The following is a 13832-nucleotide window of genomic DNA, read 5'->3' as shown; positions in this document are numbered from 1 at the left end:
ACTGTATTCTAAACTTTTGATTCATCAAAGTAGCCCCCTCTGGCAGATATAACAGCGGAACACACGTTTTCTTTTACCTCTGATAGTTCACCATTTACCTTGCACCTTTTCAAGGTATCCGTTGGAGTTGAACTACTTGAATTTCAATAAAAAATCAAAAGTATTGACCGGTAGTGTACGTCAGTCTCAGCCCTAGGGCTTGATCGGTGTGAGACCTTCCACAGACATATGATACTGTATGCTCAAATATGTTACAAGACAAGATGGAAGGCGTGAATGTCGGACAAGAAATGAAACCAATATTTCATACATCACAGCATTTCTGCACCGACAGCTTTAGGTACTTTTTAGATTAGCTATACTAAACAGGCCCACATTGTGTGAGCTTCATATTTCAAAACCTCAGAAAAAGAAACTCTCCGCATAGCTCGATACCTCAGCTGCTAAATCAGCCCTTGAAAATCCCTTCCTTTTATATACATTGCTCTCAGCAAAATCTTTTGGATGATCTGCACTGAAGCGTATCACAATGTCCTGGAGTGAATACTTTTTAAAGAGGTGGTGATATTAAAATGCTAAACCTCAAGGCTCCCAGATCAAAATTACAAGAAGCAGGAACCAAAGCATAGATGAGGTTCTCATCCATGTCGTGGCAATGTGGCAAGAGAGGCTCCTTGTGAAGTTGTTTTGTGTGTTTCTGTTTGCTGTTGCTATACTTTAAATGAGTACCGATCTCCATTAGCCATTCCTAGTGACAATAAAGCAATTACTCACATAGTCCGCATAACTCAAGTCTTTTGCATAAAAGTAGACAGTCTCATCATGATCAAAGGCCTCAGCAGGGCTAAAATCATCTGTTGTGTCAAGCCTCTGTTAACCTTCGTGTTGTCCTGTGGGTCAAAATTGACCCGGTTTAAAACGTGAAAATATGGAAATAAATAAATAAATTCACAGTGAAATTTCTGATGTCCACAGTTTCAAAACTTTTGGGAAATCTTTCAACATTTTTTGGTGGAAAAAGAAAAATGTTAAATAAAAACACGTTTCTTAAGAACCTTCACAAAGAAGGTTGATTTCTTTGTGATCGTTCTTAAAGAAAATATTAGAAGTTGTACTGACGTATATGTAATCATTTTAGATATTTTTAGGATATTTTGGGATGATTTTTGCTCATTTTTTGAATATATTTACAAACATTTTCTTGCCAAATTTAGGGGATGTTTTTAAAAGAAAACTTTTAAGGAATTACTGGAATTTTCTTCCTGAAGGTTTTGCAAATTTTCAGAAATTTGGGGAATTTTTTTGCTGAATATTTGGATTTTTTTCAGTCAAGGAAACACTATTTTTTTGGTGCTCGCAAATGAAGACAACATGAGGGTTAACGCTGGCAGCCTCAACCTGTTAGAACAGCGGTGCTTGTTTTCTGTCAACCTGTGTGTCTCTTCATGCACAGCGCTGTACAACACGATGCTTCCTTGTCATCACTGATTAATCCTGTAACTGAAATCTGCAATCAGCAGCTCCAGCAAACACATGCTAGAGAAAGGAGGAAAGAGAGCGTGGATGTAGAAGACGAGCCTCGGTTCACCCGTCTGAGCCGTAAGCTAATGAACAACAGATGAGCAGCTGTGCTTTGTGCAGCCAGTTGAGTGCAGTAGATCCTGAGATGGGGAGGAGAAACTTTTAGACATGTCGTTATTTCATTGTATTCTACTTTCTCCCCCATGAGCTGTTCTGTCTGCCAGGTTTGAAAAGAACCTCAGATCATCATGTGTGCATCCACACTCTGAGCCGTGTGCCAGGGCCTCCTCTATATGTGTGTGTGCTTTATTGTGGCAATTTCCTCTGAACCCCTTTCCCCTGACTGATGGACGCTTCCTGTGTTCTCTGCCTCGCCTTATCGCTGCAGATCTATATTAAACAGCGCCGCGCAGCCAGCGTATCCCTCCACCTCTGCTGTACCTGTCATCTCAGCATCTGCCTGGCTGCATTTCTGCCAGCCTCCCTCACTATCAGGTGTCTATCAAGACCCCCAGCTCATTTCATCTCGTTTCCAGCTCTCGTATCTTCCTATTTTCCTCTTTCTTATATTAATTCCAGCAGGCCAAGCTGGACTCTGTGCTTGTGTGTCCATCTTATATACCTGGACTTTCTCTCAGCTACGCCTAAGGTTGCTGTCAATTAAAAAAAAAAAATCACATTTGCATCATGATAACCTGAATACTTCATCCCAGCAGTTCACTTTGACTTTCCACTTCTCAGAGAGCAGCTGAGTTTGACATATCTTTCAACCCTCTTTCTGTCTGCCTCCCCTCAGTTCTCGATGAGTTTTCTTTGACAGCGATCCAGGGGGGTCACTCGTTTTTTGCCTGACAGAAAATCCTGGCATTTACATCTCTAACTTGCTCCGTCTGTCCTGTCCCCGTCGCTCCATTTTCTTTCCCCTCTCCTCTCCCCCAGCCTCCCCGCTGATCCCCTGATACTGCCGCCTCCTCTGAAGAACAGGAAATGAAACTCTTTTTTCCCTCCAGCCTGTCGCTCCCACCCTTTATCACACAGAAACCTCCATTCCGTGCAATGACTGTCTCTCACTCCCCTAATGAACTCATTTTGCACGAAGGGAGAATACCATCTTATCTCTGCACAGGAGGCCCTCTTCCCTCCCTGACACTCTCTCTCTCTTTTCTCCATTGCTCGCTTCTCCTGTCTTCTTAGTTCATATAATTGTTGCCAAGATACACTGAGAGGTCCTCGATCTGTTGTCTCCTCATTATAGGTGAGGAGATGACTAAGATGAGCAGTGAGGCTTGAAATGCACCGGCTCCATTATTGGGGTATTAGAAAAGCATATGCACAATGTGAAGTGTGCGTGACAAGTCAGATGACTACCTGAAAGGCAAAAGAACGAACACTGAGTTTGATGTCAAGCAAGTGAGAATTTAAGGAGACATGAAACAACGGTTTATACAAGAATGGATTTGTATTTCCAGATAACATGGCAGTAAGCAGATGAGTTTGTGATACAATCTGATGTGATGTAACATGCATCATAAGCCTAAAGAAGCTAAAACCATTTCATAATAGTCATATTTAGTGTCCTGGTTTGAAGATGTATTATAATGGGCCTTTACCCTGCATGGACAAGGCATGGGCGATGCTAAATGGAGAGACTTTTGAGCTGCAGAATATTGTTATATGCAATAAATCTAGATATAATCTAATGTACAGTGGCCACAGCTACACTGTACTTCACTTTAAGTTAATCCAGTTTAGAAATGTGAATCCTTCTGCTGCTTTAAAATGTGACTTAGCTGCACTTTGTTTAACTGATAAAGTCATTTTATAAGTTATAGCTGAGTTGTGTTCACTGAACTTAAGAAAACAAGTTCAATAAACAAACTTGAATTCACCCACAGTCTATGATGGTTACAGACAGGCTTGCTTTACTTTTACATAATCAAAATTTAAGTGTTTTTCTCCTGAATTTAGCATTTAGATTATATTAGTCTACAGGTGAAGGGACAGAATTCAGTGCCAACTCTCTTTATGATTATAACTGTAGTGATTATTACGAAAACAAACAACCGTAACTAAACTTAACATGTGATAAAAAAACACACAACAAGGTTTCACCCTGTCTATTTTCTCAATCCACATTAAAGAGTGTCTGAGGAATCTCTCCAGTTCTAACAGTGCATCCTGGGAATTCTGCTTATGTGCCAGTTTTGCGTCGTATAAATTGATTCCATTGAATTGAGTGACTGCGCAGCTGTTCATTCATTTAGTGAAAATACCTCAAGTACAAAGAAAACGTGTTATCCAGAATGGATAAGTAGTAATCCAGAATGGATAAGTAGATTTAATTATTTTCCTTTATGATACTTTACAGTGTAGAAAACGTCTTCTCACTACAAATATATAAAAATACATATGTGATAGATCCGATGAAGGTGTGGGCGAATTTATCCGTAAACTGAGGGAAAATGCAGTTACTGTTAGTGACAATGTAGCCATCAACCAGGACAATCAACTCTCATCACGCCAACATATTTAACACAAGGACTACTGACTGGAGGTACCTGGCATCCATGGGGAAAAAATATTGTAAGAACCCAAAATCATAGCAAAATCTTAGTTAATTTCTTCTCGACATCTTACAAATACCTTCTGAAATCTCAGCTTATGCAAATTACTGCCATGTGAAAAAAGATTGCTATTATTTTAGAAAAGCTGCACTTAATATGAGTGTTGTGTGAAAAAAGATACTTTTTAAATTCAAGTTGCCTCTTTTATTCCCAGTACGATCTACATGAGTACTTTAACTTCTGGTATTATTATAGTTTTATTGATAAAATCTCAGTCGCACTACATATGGCCAATCTTCATCTCCTTGTATTTGTTACCTAAAAACCAACACTGATGTCATCCAAAACTATATTATTGAAATATATAGGTTTATTACAACCAGACACATCTATAGTCAAGTATTTTACATCCAAAGTTACCACATATAGTCCAGGCCGACCATAGACATCATAACTTGTAAATCAGGGGTGTATGAAATAAAATGATTCCCAAATTATTTGGTTCAGTTGTTCCATTTTAACGGAGGATATGTTTAATTGTCAAAACAGGAAAATCACCATAAATAATAAAAACAATGTTAACGGTAGCTCCTTTCCATTGGGTGTGAAGCAGTAAATTGTGCATGCTGACTCACTGACATATGGAGAAGAGCTGTCGTTAACAATATTACTTACGCTTGTGCTTTTCCTGCTTCGACCGCAAAATACTGATTGTTTGCTATGGAAAGGTCCACAGTCTTGTTGAAACTGTCTCTCTGGGGCTGTTACAGGATGAAAACACTTCCATGTTGCAAATATCTGCTGTCATATTAGCTAAAAAATGAGCTCCTAATAAGCATGCAGATCCAATAAAACCTCATGGGACAGTTTTATTAAATGTTTGTATTTGTGGACTATTATTAAATTTATGGTTCATTAACTTAGTTTTTTTTACTCTTCAGTTTTGCAAACAGACCAGCATAACATCCTAATCAACTTCCCTTATAATACTGATAAACATCTGTACTGCAATGCCTTTCAGGCATAGTGAAAATCTTTGCAAAACTGTAGTCACTCTTGACTGGATCAGAGATGGTTGAACACACAGTATCTGTGATGTGAGGTTTGGTTGTTGCCATTGGGGCATTACCTGACTCCTCTTAACTCCTGGTCAGCCAGAAAATGATATGAAGCGTGAGTGGACCTAACGCAGGTAAGGAGGTCATGCAAACATCTCTGGGCTCTTGATTGGCTAGAATAGTACCCACCTATCACTTAAAGCTGCCATCCTTCTAATCTGCTGAACTTTAAGCCTTAACACAATTCAAAAAAGTGAATTACACTACTGTTCAAAAGTTCGGGGTCACTTAGAAATGTCCTTATTTTTGAAAGAAAAGCATTTTTTTCAATGAAGATAACATTAAATTAGATCTGATTAAATTATTAAATTATTATCTATTATTATTATTATTATGATTATTATTCAAGTAATGTCTATAAAATAAAATGAAACAAATATTTAGGCATCATTAAAACAATTCATGCCAGGAAAAGTAAATCGGCGAACCCACACGCGTATCGGCCGATGCCGATACAAGTAAAAAACTCAAATATCGGCCATATATATCGGCCGGCTGATGTATCAGTCTATCCTTACTGCACACCTCCAAGCTGTTACTTTTGAATGTTCCCCGGATTCAAATAGACTTTGTCTGAACAGTGTTCTCCCATCATGCACCATGATTATGGAATAATCTTCAAAATACTCTTAAACTAGAAACATTCATGTCCATGAATGAGTTTAAGAATATCATAAAGAATATGGTGAAGGAGGAATGGCAACTTTTTTCTTAAGAGGTCACTGTCCTTGAACAATTCTTTATTGTTTATTGTTTATCATGTATCTGTTTTATCTAACTTTTAAATTTCGTATGGCTGCTACACTGGCCAGGTCTCTATTGTAAAATAGATCTCTAATCTCAATGGGACTTCCTGGTTAAGTAAAGGTAAATATAAAATAAAATACTTTGGCCAGTATGACTGTATGTCCCAAACATTTAACGTACACAGATATGTGCCAGTCAATCACATGCTAGGGCACGTATGTACATTCAATTGCTCTTAGTTCTTAGTTTAACTTCGTAAAATGACATTTTGCATGAATTAACATTGAAATCTTACACCTTTTCTTTAACTGCAGATCTTATATTATATATTTGGATACTGTGGTGAAATACATGAGCAGAAAGTCAGAGGTTACCTGCAAAATGTACAAGACATTCATTATGGTGGTCCATTGGTAAGTGCCTTCAGTATATTGCCTTGCTCTGCTCACATAAGTTGACAACCCTTTCTTCTGGGCACTGTATATGTTTTCATGTTCAAATGTCTGCCTAATCCATAAGGGTACTTAAAGTCCATGCAAGTGAGGAATCAAGAAAAAAATAAAACACAATATCTTAGAAAATAACCCTTTTGCATGTTGTTTTTTGAGAGCCTCTTAAATCTTACAGCGGTATTTCTTATTCAAATCTCCACTCTCCACTGTAACTCCACTGGTTTTTAATGGGGTCATATCCCCCCCTGTTGGTTTTAAAAAGTATCATGACATGAGAATCAGAGCTGCTCTGACGAGAGCTGGCCACAGGGGGTGGGAGGGGCACTGTAGCTCCATGGAGAGAAGCGAGCCAAGGAGATCAGGGTGTGGGTTCAAGATTCAAGAGGAAATAGTCAGTGTCATAGCACTGAATTACATTTGTCTAGTATTCTTTGATGAAAGAAACTGTCCCTTATCAATTATGTTTTTATATATCTTTTACTATTCACGCAAGCTACCATATATACCACTGTTACACACACACACACACACACACACACACACACACACACACTGGTCTGCGATCCAATCTCTTGTAGAGGCAGAACTTTAATTATAAAGAAGATTGCCTTTAGTCCCATTGTCTCTATCTTGACACTAAGTCCCTGAAGTAGAATCATCCTCTACTCTAATCCCTAATCTTGTTTTCTCTCACACACTCACTTTCTCAGGCTCCCTGCTCGCTGTGGTTACGTGTCTGCACAGGATCTATGTTTTCTGCACTCTCTGTGACTCTGGCTTTAGCTGCTCTTTTCTCATCCACCTTGTTGTCACAGGCTTGATCATTGCATTATCAGCTAAGAAGAAAAGCATTTGACTTATAGTTAAAATGTTACAAATTGAAATGTAGATGCAGTTTGTTTCCACTTTTAGTAAAACTCAGATTTTAGACTGCAGTGAAGAAACAAATAAAAGGTAGATGCATGTGCACAGCTGCTCGCTCTTACACATGCACACACGGTGCAGAAGGCCTAATGGGCTGCACCCAAACTGCAGGGCTGGATATGGAAGGGGGAGGATGTGGGAAGGACAAGTCATCAATCATCCTGTCGCTCCTTTATTTGCAATCATTTCTATCATGTGCTTTCTCTATTTTTATCTCTCCTCTCCATTTTCTCGGCCTCGCACCACTCCATCTTCCACTCGTTTCCTTTTATGTTCTTCAAGTGCGAAACAGTCGGAGCTTTTTCTCACTAAGTGGCTCCCAAACTGTTTGATTTTGTCACATTTTGTTTCACTTTCTCTTGCTCTTCCTCATCTCTTGTGCTTTTAACACCAAGGCTTATTGGATGATCAATGAGAAGGAAAGGAGGAGAAAAGAGATGGAGGAGGGGAGGGAACAGGAGGACAGGGAGGAGAGGAGGAGGAGGAGGCAATGACCCAGATAATGCAATGAAGTGGATCAAAATGAGCCTCCAGTCCCAGTGTAGACCTCAGCTTCACACCCATCCAGGCCCATCCGTGAACATCTGCTGTGAGCGGGTAAAATGTTTTTTTTTTTCATAAAATGATGTGACTATGGTAAACATCGGAGGGGCCGAGTGTCGTTCTGAGTTGACACTTTATGTCAAGGTTTTCAAGGCTTTTTGAGATATGGTGTCGTGTTAGACTATATATCTTCTCACACCTTTCACCTCCTTTCAGCTTCATGACCCTCTTCTGATTTCCTTTTCACCATCATTCATCACACAAACACACACATACACACACACATCTGCTCCTGCATTCACACCCCCAAACCCAGCAACAGAACCCAACTCCCAGAAGAGGTAAAAAAAAAAATGGAGATGCAAAGTCTGGTCTTGTTTAGCAGCAGGTCCCATGTAGGAACAGGGAGTAACATTATTCTTAAAGCTAAATGCCACCTACACCTGTCTGTGTGTGTGTGTGTGTGTGTGTGTGTGTGTGTGTGTGTGTGTGTGTGTGTGTGTGTGTGTGTGTAGAAATATATTCATCTTTCTTCACACACAAACACACACACAGACACACAGACACACACACACACACACTGTAGCTACAGCTGACAGCCTTCACTTACAGTATCGACCCTTTTTAATTTCAGACTAATTGATCGATTGGTAGTGACCTTAAGCATTCACCAAGCAGCCACCAACTCATCTGACAGCTGGTTGCCATGGCGCATGCGCTTGATACCGGCAAGGCAGTGTATTACGTCAAGTTAACTGGAACTAGAGAAGCCAATACAGGAAGTTCTTAGATTTACCCAGGAACTAAAAGCACTGAATTGTCCGCTCTGAAAAGATAGTATAATTTGTTGTCTCAAAGAGTTTTCAAGCTGACAGAATTTTCAAAAAATTAGAATTAAAAGATTTTATGAATGCGCTGTGAAATCTTGGCTTCATAATAGACTGAATGATAGTGTTTTTGTGTCGTTGATATCGGGCCTCCTGAATATAACATTTATTTTGAAAAAAGTATAGACAGGATGTGTTTAGTGATTCTGTGTAACTTGATACGAGCGGGGCAACTAGGCAACCACCAGAGAAGTAACCTCAGGAGCTTGGTGTACGGTAGTTTCTGCCCAAAATAATGCCTGGTATCCCGGCGTTTCTTTCTCCGAGGTGACCGAGGTCTGAGCAACAGCATCCGGGATGGCGCTGGTCACCGTCCAGCGGTCGCCGACACCGAGCACTACCTCCAGCCCCTGTGTGTCCGTAAGTATCCGTGAACTGCTTTGACATTTTGGGTCTTGTCACAGCGAGACTGCCGTTAGCCCGGTTCAACTGCTTAGGCTGCATGTACATGGGTGGCTAACTTAAGTAGCAGCTAGCATCATATCCAAAGTGTCCTCTCACCGTCCCGTTCAGGGATACGGGTTTGCCTTCTAAGTTGCTTAGCTTTGAGCAGTTTACCGACTCAGTTTCGTTTTAAATATTTAAGCTCTTTAATAATAACTTCAACTTTGCCCGGTATTGTTAGCAGGTAGAGCTCACGTTTGCTAACTCACTTCCTCCTCGAGAACACAAAGTCGTCTCAGAGCAGTCTGACTAACCGAGCAGTCATCACTGGTTATGTCTGTATATAAGCTCCTTTCTGTGTCCAGATCGTAAGTCTGGACAGCACCACTACTATAAATGGACCTCCGGTTAGTGGAGTGACAGTGGAGGGAGAGGAGCTGCCTGGAAAAGCGGGTTAGTGTGACAGGCGTGTCAGAGCCTGTTGGAAGCAGTGGGACAGTCCTGTTATCCTCTCTGACACTCCGAGGCTTCCCACGTCTGCCTTCAAGCTCTTGACACAGATCGAGGCAGGGGTGGTGGTGTGGCTGCCATAGATAAGACCCATGCCTTCACCCATGGCTAGGATAAACTGTGATATTTGCAGGAACTGATGTTGGCTAAGCCTGTCAGCCTGCTTTCTGAATAAGGTACTGGGTGTTGTATAGACATATCTTATGCCCAACATCTGCTTAACATAACGTGGTGAAGAGTTCAGCCACATGCGATCAAACAACAGTGTTCCACAGAAGCTGGCTGTGTTGCAGGTATTAGGCCTGATAGAGAACTACATTGACATCCATGCAAATTATCATTCATAGATTGGAAAAAATCTCCACCAGGGAGATGGTCAACAAACATCAAGTTAAAGTCATGGCCGGAAGTGGTTGTAGAACTGCTCTGGTGGTGAGAAAGTTTGAGAATTTCTAGTGAAAAAGTTATTCACATAATCTAATAAAAAACACAAATAATGCTATTATTAAAACATCTGCAGTGCATGTCACTTGATGGCATTTGGACACAAATCAGACTACTGTGTTCCAAATTAGTACACATAAATTCTGATTAAAGGTGAATTTAAAATTCTTTGGGCCTGCAGTGAGGGCTTGTAACTTTGAGGCAGTGAATCTCAGGCTGAGGCTACCAGCTGCTTGTCATGAGACCCATTTCTGATGGGAAGCAGCCATGTGAGCACTCTTGTGAGATGTCTGCATCTAAGTGGGGGAACAGTTCAGAAACCTGGAAAAAGGACGGCATAACAGAGCATTGTACAGAAGAAAGAAGTGTAAATAAGCCCTTTAACGACAGATGAACAGTCATAGGGTTCACCGCTGGAATGCCACTTCCACTTCTGCATATGTATGATAAGCCTATCCTTATATGCTACCTCCTGAGCATTTTATCTGCACTTGGGTAAATTGGTTTCACAGGTTTCAGTTTATTGACCCAATGCTGATACGACTAGCATTGTTTTCCCTCAGCACAGTGGGGAATAGCCTCCCCACAGTGGTGGTGGACACTAATCTGCCTAGCAGCACACAGAATTCCCCGTTCTCATTGGCTATACGACCACTCCCTACACATCCATGCAGTGGCACGGTAACCATGGAGATCAGCTCGCACCCAGCTATGGTCGTCTTTATGGTATGTTGTTTTAAACACATATTAGAGGTTTACGGCCCCTACACACATCGGCAGTATGAGTGAGTGCTTTTCAGAGCTTTAATGGTACACTGGTATCACAAATGCCTTTGAAATCTGCTGAGCAAAGCATTTTGTCAGGTGTGTTTGTGTGTGTTTGTGAGTGAGCATACAGAGAGGATTTATGCATGGACTCCTGTGTCTCCCGTGCCATATTATTTTGTCTTGAGGGCAGGTTGTTAGTCTGCTGGTGAAGAGAGCATCATTCAGCCAGCTGATTCCCAATCATGTCTGTGGTAGCGGACACAAGAACAAATGGAAACGCCATCCTTCCTCCTCAAGCCGTTGCTCCTTCTAACCTGACCTGCTGCATGCTCCCTCATCCATCATCATCTCCCATTATCATTCATCACCACCAGCATTAGCATCTTTATTGTAGTTCAGTGTCCCGTGTCTGTGCGTGACCGTCCACACTGCATGTATGCCGTAGTCAGGATTGACAGATTGATGCCAAAGAGAAAGTTCCCCGAGTTTGGGAGGGATTACAGAATCAGGCTGGGATTAAAATTGTGCATGTGGCAAACTATGCTGGTTGCAGTGGTGGGGGAGGATGATTGCATTTTGGAAAAAGACAGACGGACGGAGGGTGGAGGGGGGCATGGACACTCGGTCTGTTTTCAGCCTTATCCCTGGTTCCTGCTCTGAGCCTCATGTAAAATACCTCGCTGGCCCTGCCTGGTGACTGAAGTCTCAGATGAGAAGTTTTATGTGGACACTTTAGCTGCCAGCCAGTTTAGCATTCCTTTAATGCGAAGTTAATTGACACAGCATGCGATGCAAATAGCCACACAAATCTCTTTGGTCAATATGACACAGTTTGTTCTTTCAGAAATGCTATCTGCTGCTGCCAGGCTGATGTGCAGTGATGGAAGTGTTGAATAAATATCCTCTTTGCTTTGATGATAATGGTTTTTCTGGCCTCCTGTCTGCCTCTCCAGGAGTCAGGGAGTGGTGAGGATGATCGTCGCTCCCAGCCCAGGAGGTAAGACCATGTCAAAGTCTGTCTCCATTTTCCTGGAATTGCACTTTCTTCCACATGCTGCCACTCATCTTTAGAAACTGTAAGCTAAGAATCAGGCCACTAGGGGGAGACTGCACATCAGTATTAATGTGTATTGGTTCCACAAGCGCTAAAACCCATTTTGGGAACAGTTCCTGAACATGCAGTTGTCGCATTATTTTCTTGCACTGGAACATCGCACTTTATTTGATCTGTTAAAGGGCAATGTGCTTAAAAAACAATAAAATAGAGAGATTGTCTCAATATGGATCAGCTGAAATGATCTTTCTGTTTTATTTCTAGATGTGACTGAATGTAACAGGTTAGCAAATATTAACCTGTTAAAACAACATATATATTGCCATATATTTTGAATTTGGAGCTAATTTGTATGTTCACATTGTTAAACAGAGTGCATTTTCCACTGTGTTCGATATTGTCAGAGCAACTTTGCAAAACAGGTTTTAAAATAGACCTCTGTTTCTCACGCAGAAAACAAAAAGGGTCTTTGTAAGTGCTTTTTGTCAATATTTGGCCTTTTCCCTGATGTCACAGGCTGCTTTTGATTTGCATAATTGTGCTCTAATGGTTACGGTGGAGTCAATGATTTGCTTTTGACGTGTGTATCTTGATAAAAGACAAGAACGTCATTGCTTTTATTGTCCTTTTGTTTAGATGACTCAGGTGGCTCTGTCATTATGTTTTATCCTCAGCCAAGGCCCTTTTTAGAATTAGAACGGAATTCACACACCTCAGTGAGGACGAGCTGAAAACGCAAGCCTTATGTTGTGTCTCGCCTATATCCAGCTATTGTTGATGATGGAAATGTGAATTTGTCTTCAAATGGAAGACTACTGAAGACTCACACAGTCTTTTCTCATTTTAAACGTTATCCCTGCTTTACAATGTGTCCATGGAGAGACACAGTCATTAAAGAGGGAGTGGAACATCAAAGCCTATACAGTCAGTCCATCTTTAATGGACTTTGTACAGGGATTTTGTTTACTAATCTAAACTTTGAAGTGCAGCCTAAATAGTCTGGCTTCGTCATTTAATTTTCCAAATCAGACTTTTATGAGTAATGACTCATATTTTTGGGTTGCCACTTGTTATTGCTGTAGGTAATGTTTAATACAGCAGGTAATGAGATACTGCAGTAAGACTCGACAGATGTACTCCAGCTGTGTTGAACTTAGCCTTAGACAGACGGTTCCTATCTTGCCCAGTGAGGCACTGGTCTGACTGAAACATTGTCTTCCTATCAGGAGGATACAGATAAAGTGTAAAACTGAAGGCTTGACACAAACTGTAGGACATTTGACAGAAACACCAAACATAGCAGCAGATAATGACAGATTTCTGCCAAAACTCTGAGTCTAAAAGAGATACCTGCCAGTCTGTACCAGTGTTGTCTCAGCTTGAAGCTGCTAAGAAGCAGTGCAGTGAGTTCCACTTGATCAGACGGGGACTGAACGTCTGCCACTGCATCATTTTCTTTTTCTTCACCTTTAGGCTTTGGCCGAGGCCCAGTATAACTCTCAGATTTCATTCATGCGTGTCCTGGACCCTTTCACACTACATGAGCCCTGCGAGACCTTGCCTGGCAAAATCAAACGCATCTGAAAAAAAGCTGCTCAGGCTCCCACGGGTCTGCAGTTGTTAGGAGGGTCGAAGTCTTCAGTCCTGAGCTCATTCACACAGCAGGATAACATGCACTAACAGTCAGGCTTGAGAATATTTTATTCCTTAAACATGCAGTGGTTAAGAAAGCCATGATTTCACCACTTTTCAGCAGCATCCGGAGTGAACTGCGTATATGCAGTGTAGTGATGTATGTTAAAGGATGAGTCTGTGATCCAGAGAAAGATTGATATTTTGCTAGTGTTCATGGGCCAGATATGTCGTTCTTCTTGCTCCCTCAGCTCTCTGTCCTCCTTTGCTGTACACAAGCCTGA

The 13832-nt window shown here is 41.1% G+C and overlaps 1 protein-coding gene across 1 annotated transcript in view; it reads left to right on the top strand.

The window, feature by feature from the left end:
- The first annotated feature begins 8922 nt into the window (after positions 1-8922).
- ssh2a (slingshot protein phosphatase 2a) overlaps positions 8923-13832 on the top strand; it is a 32557-nt gene continuing 27647 nt past the window's right edge. The window contains exons 1-2 of the mRNA XM_022207889.2: positions 8923-9116; positions 11816-11859. Coding sequence (XP_022063581.1) covers positions 9054-9116; positions 11816-11859 — 107 coding nt within the window. The 5' untranslated portion in view covers positions 8923-9053. The remainder of the gene's footprint in view (positions 9117-11815; positions 11860-13832) is intronic.

The sequence above is a fragment of the Acanthochromis polyacanthus genome, chromosome 13 (assembly GCF_021347895.1).
Source record: "Acanthochromis polyacanthus isolate Apoly-LR-REF ecotype Palm Island chromosome 13, KAUST_Apoly_ChrSc, whole genome shotgun sequence".
Lineage (NCBI taxonomy): Eukaryota > Metazoa > Chordata > Actinopteri > Pomacentridae > Acanthochromis > Acanthochromis polyacanthus.
The sequence above is the reverse complement of the archived record's forward strand: the minus strand, read 5'-3'. Positions and strand labels throughout refer to the sequence as shown.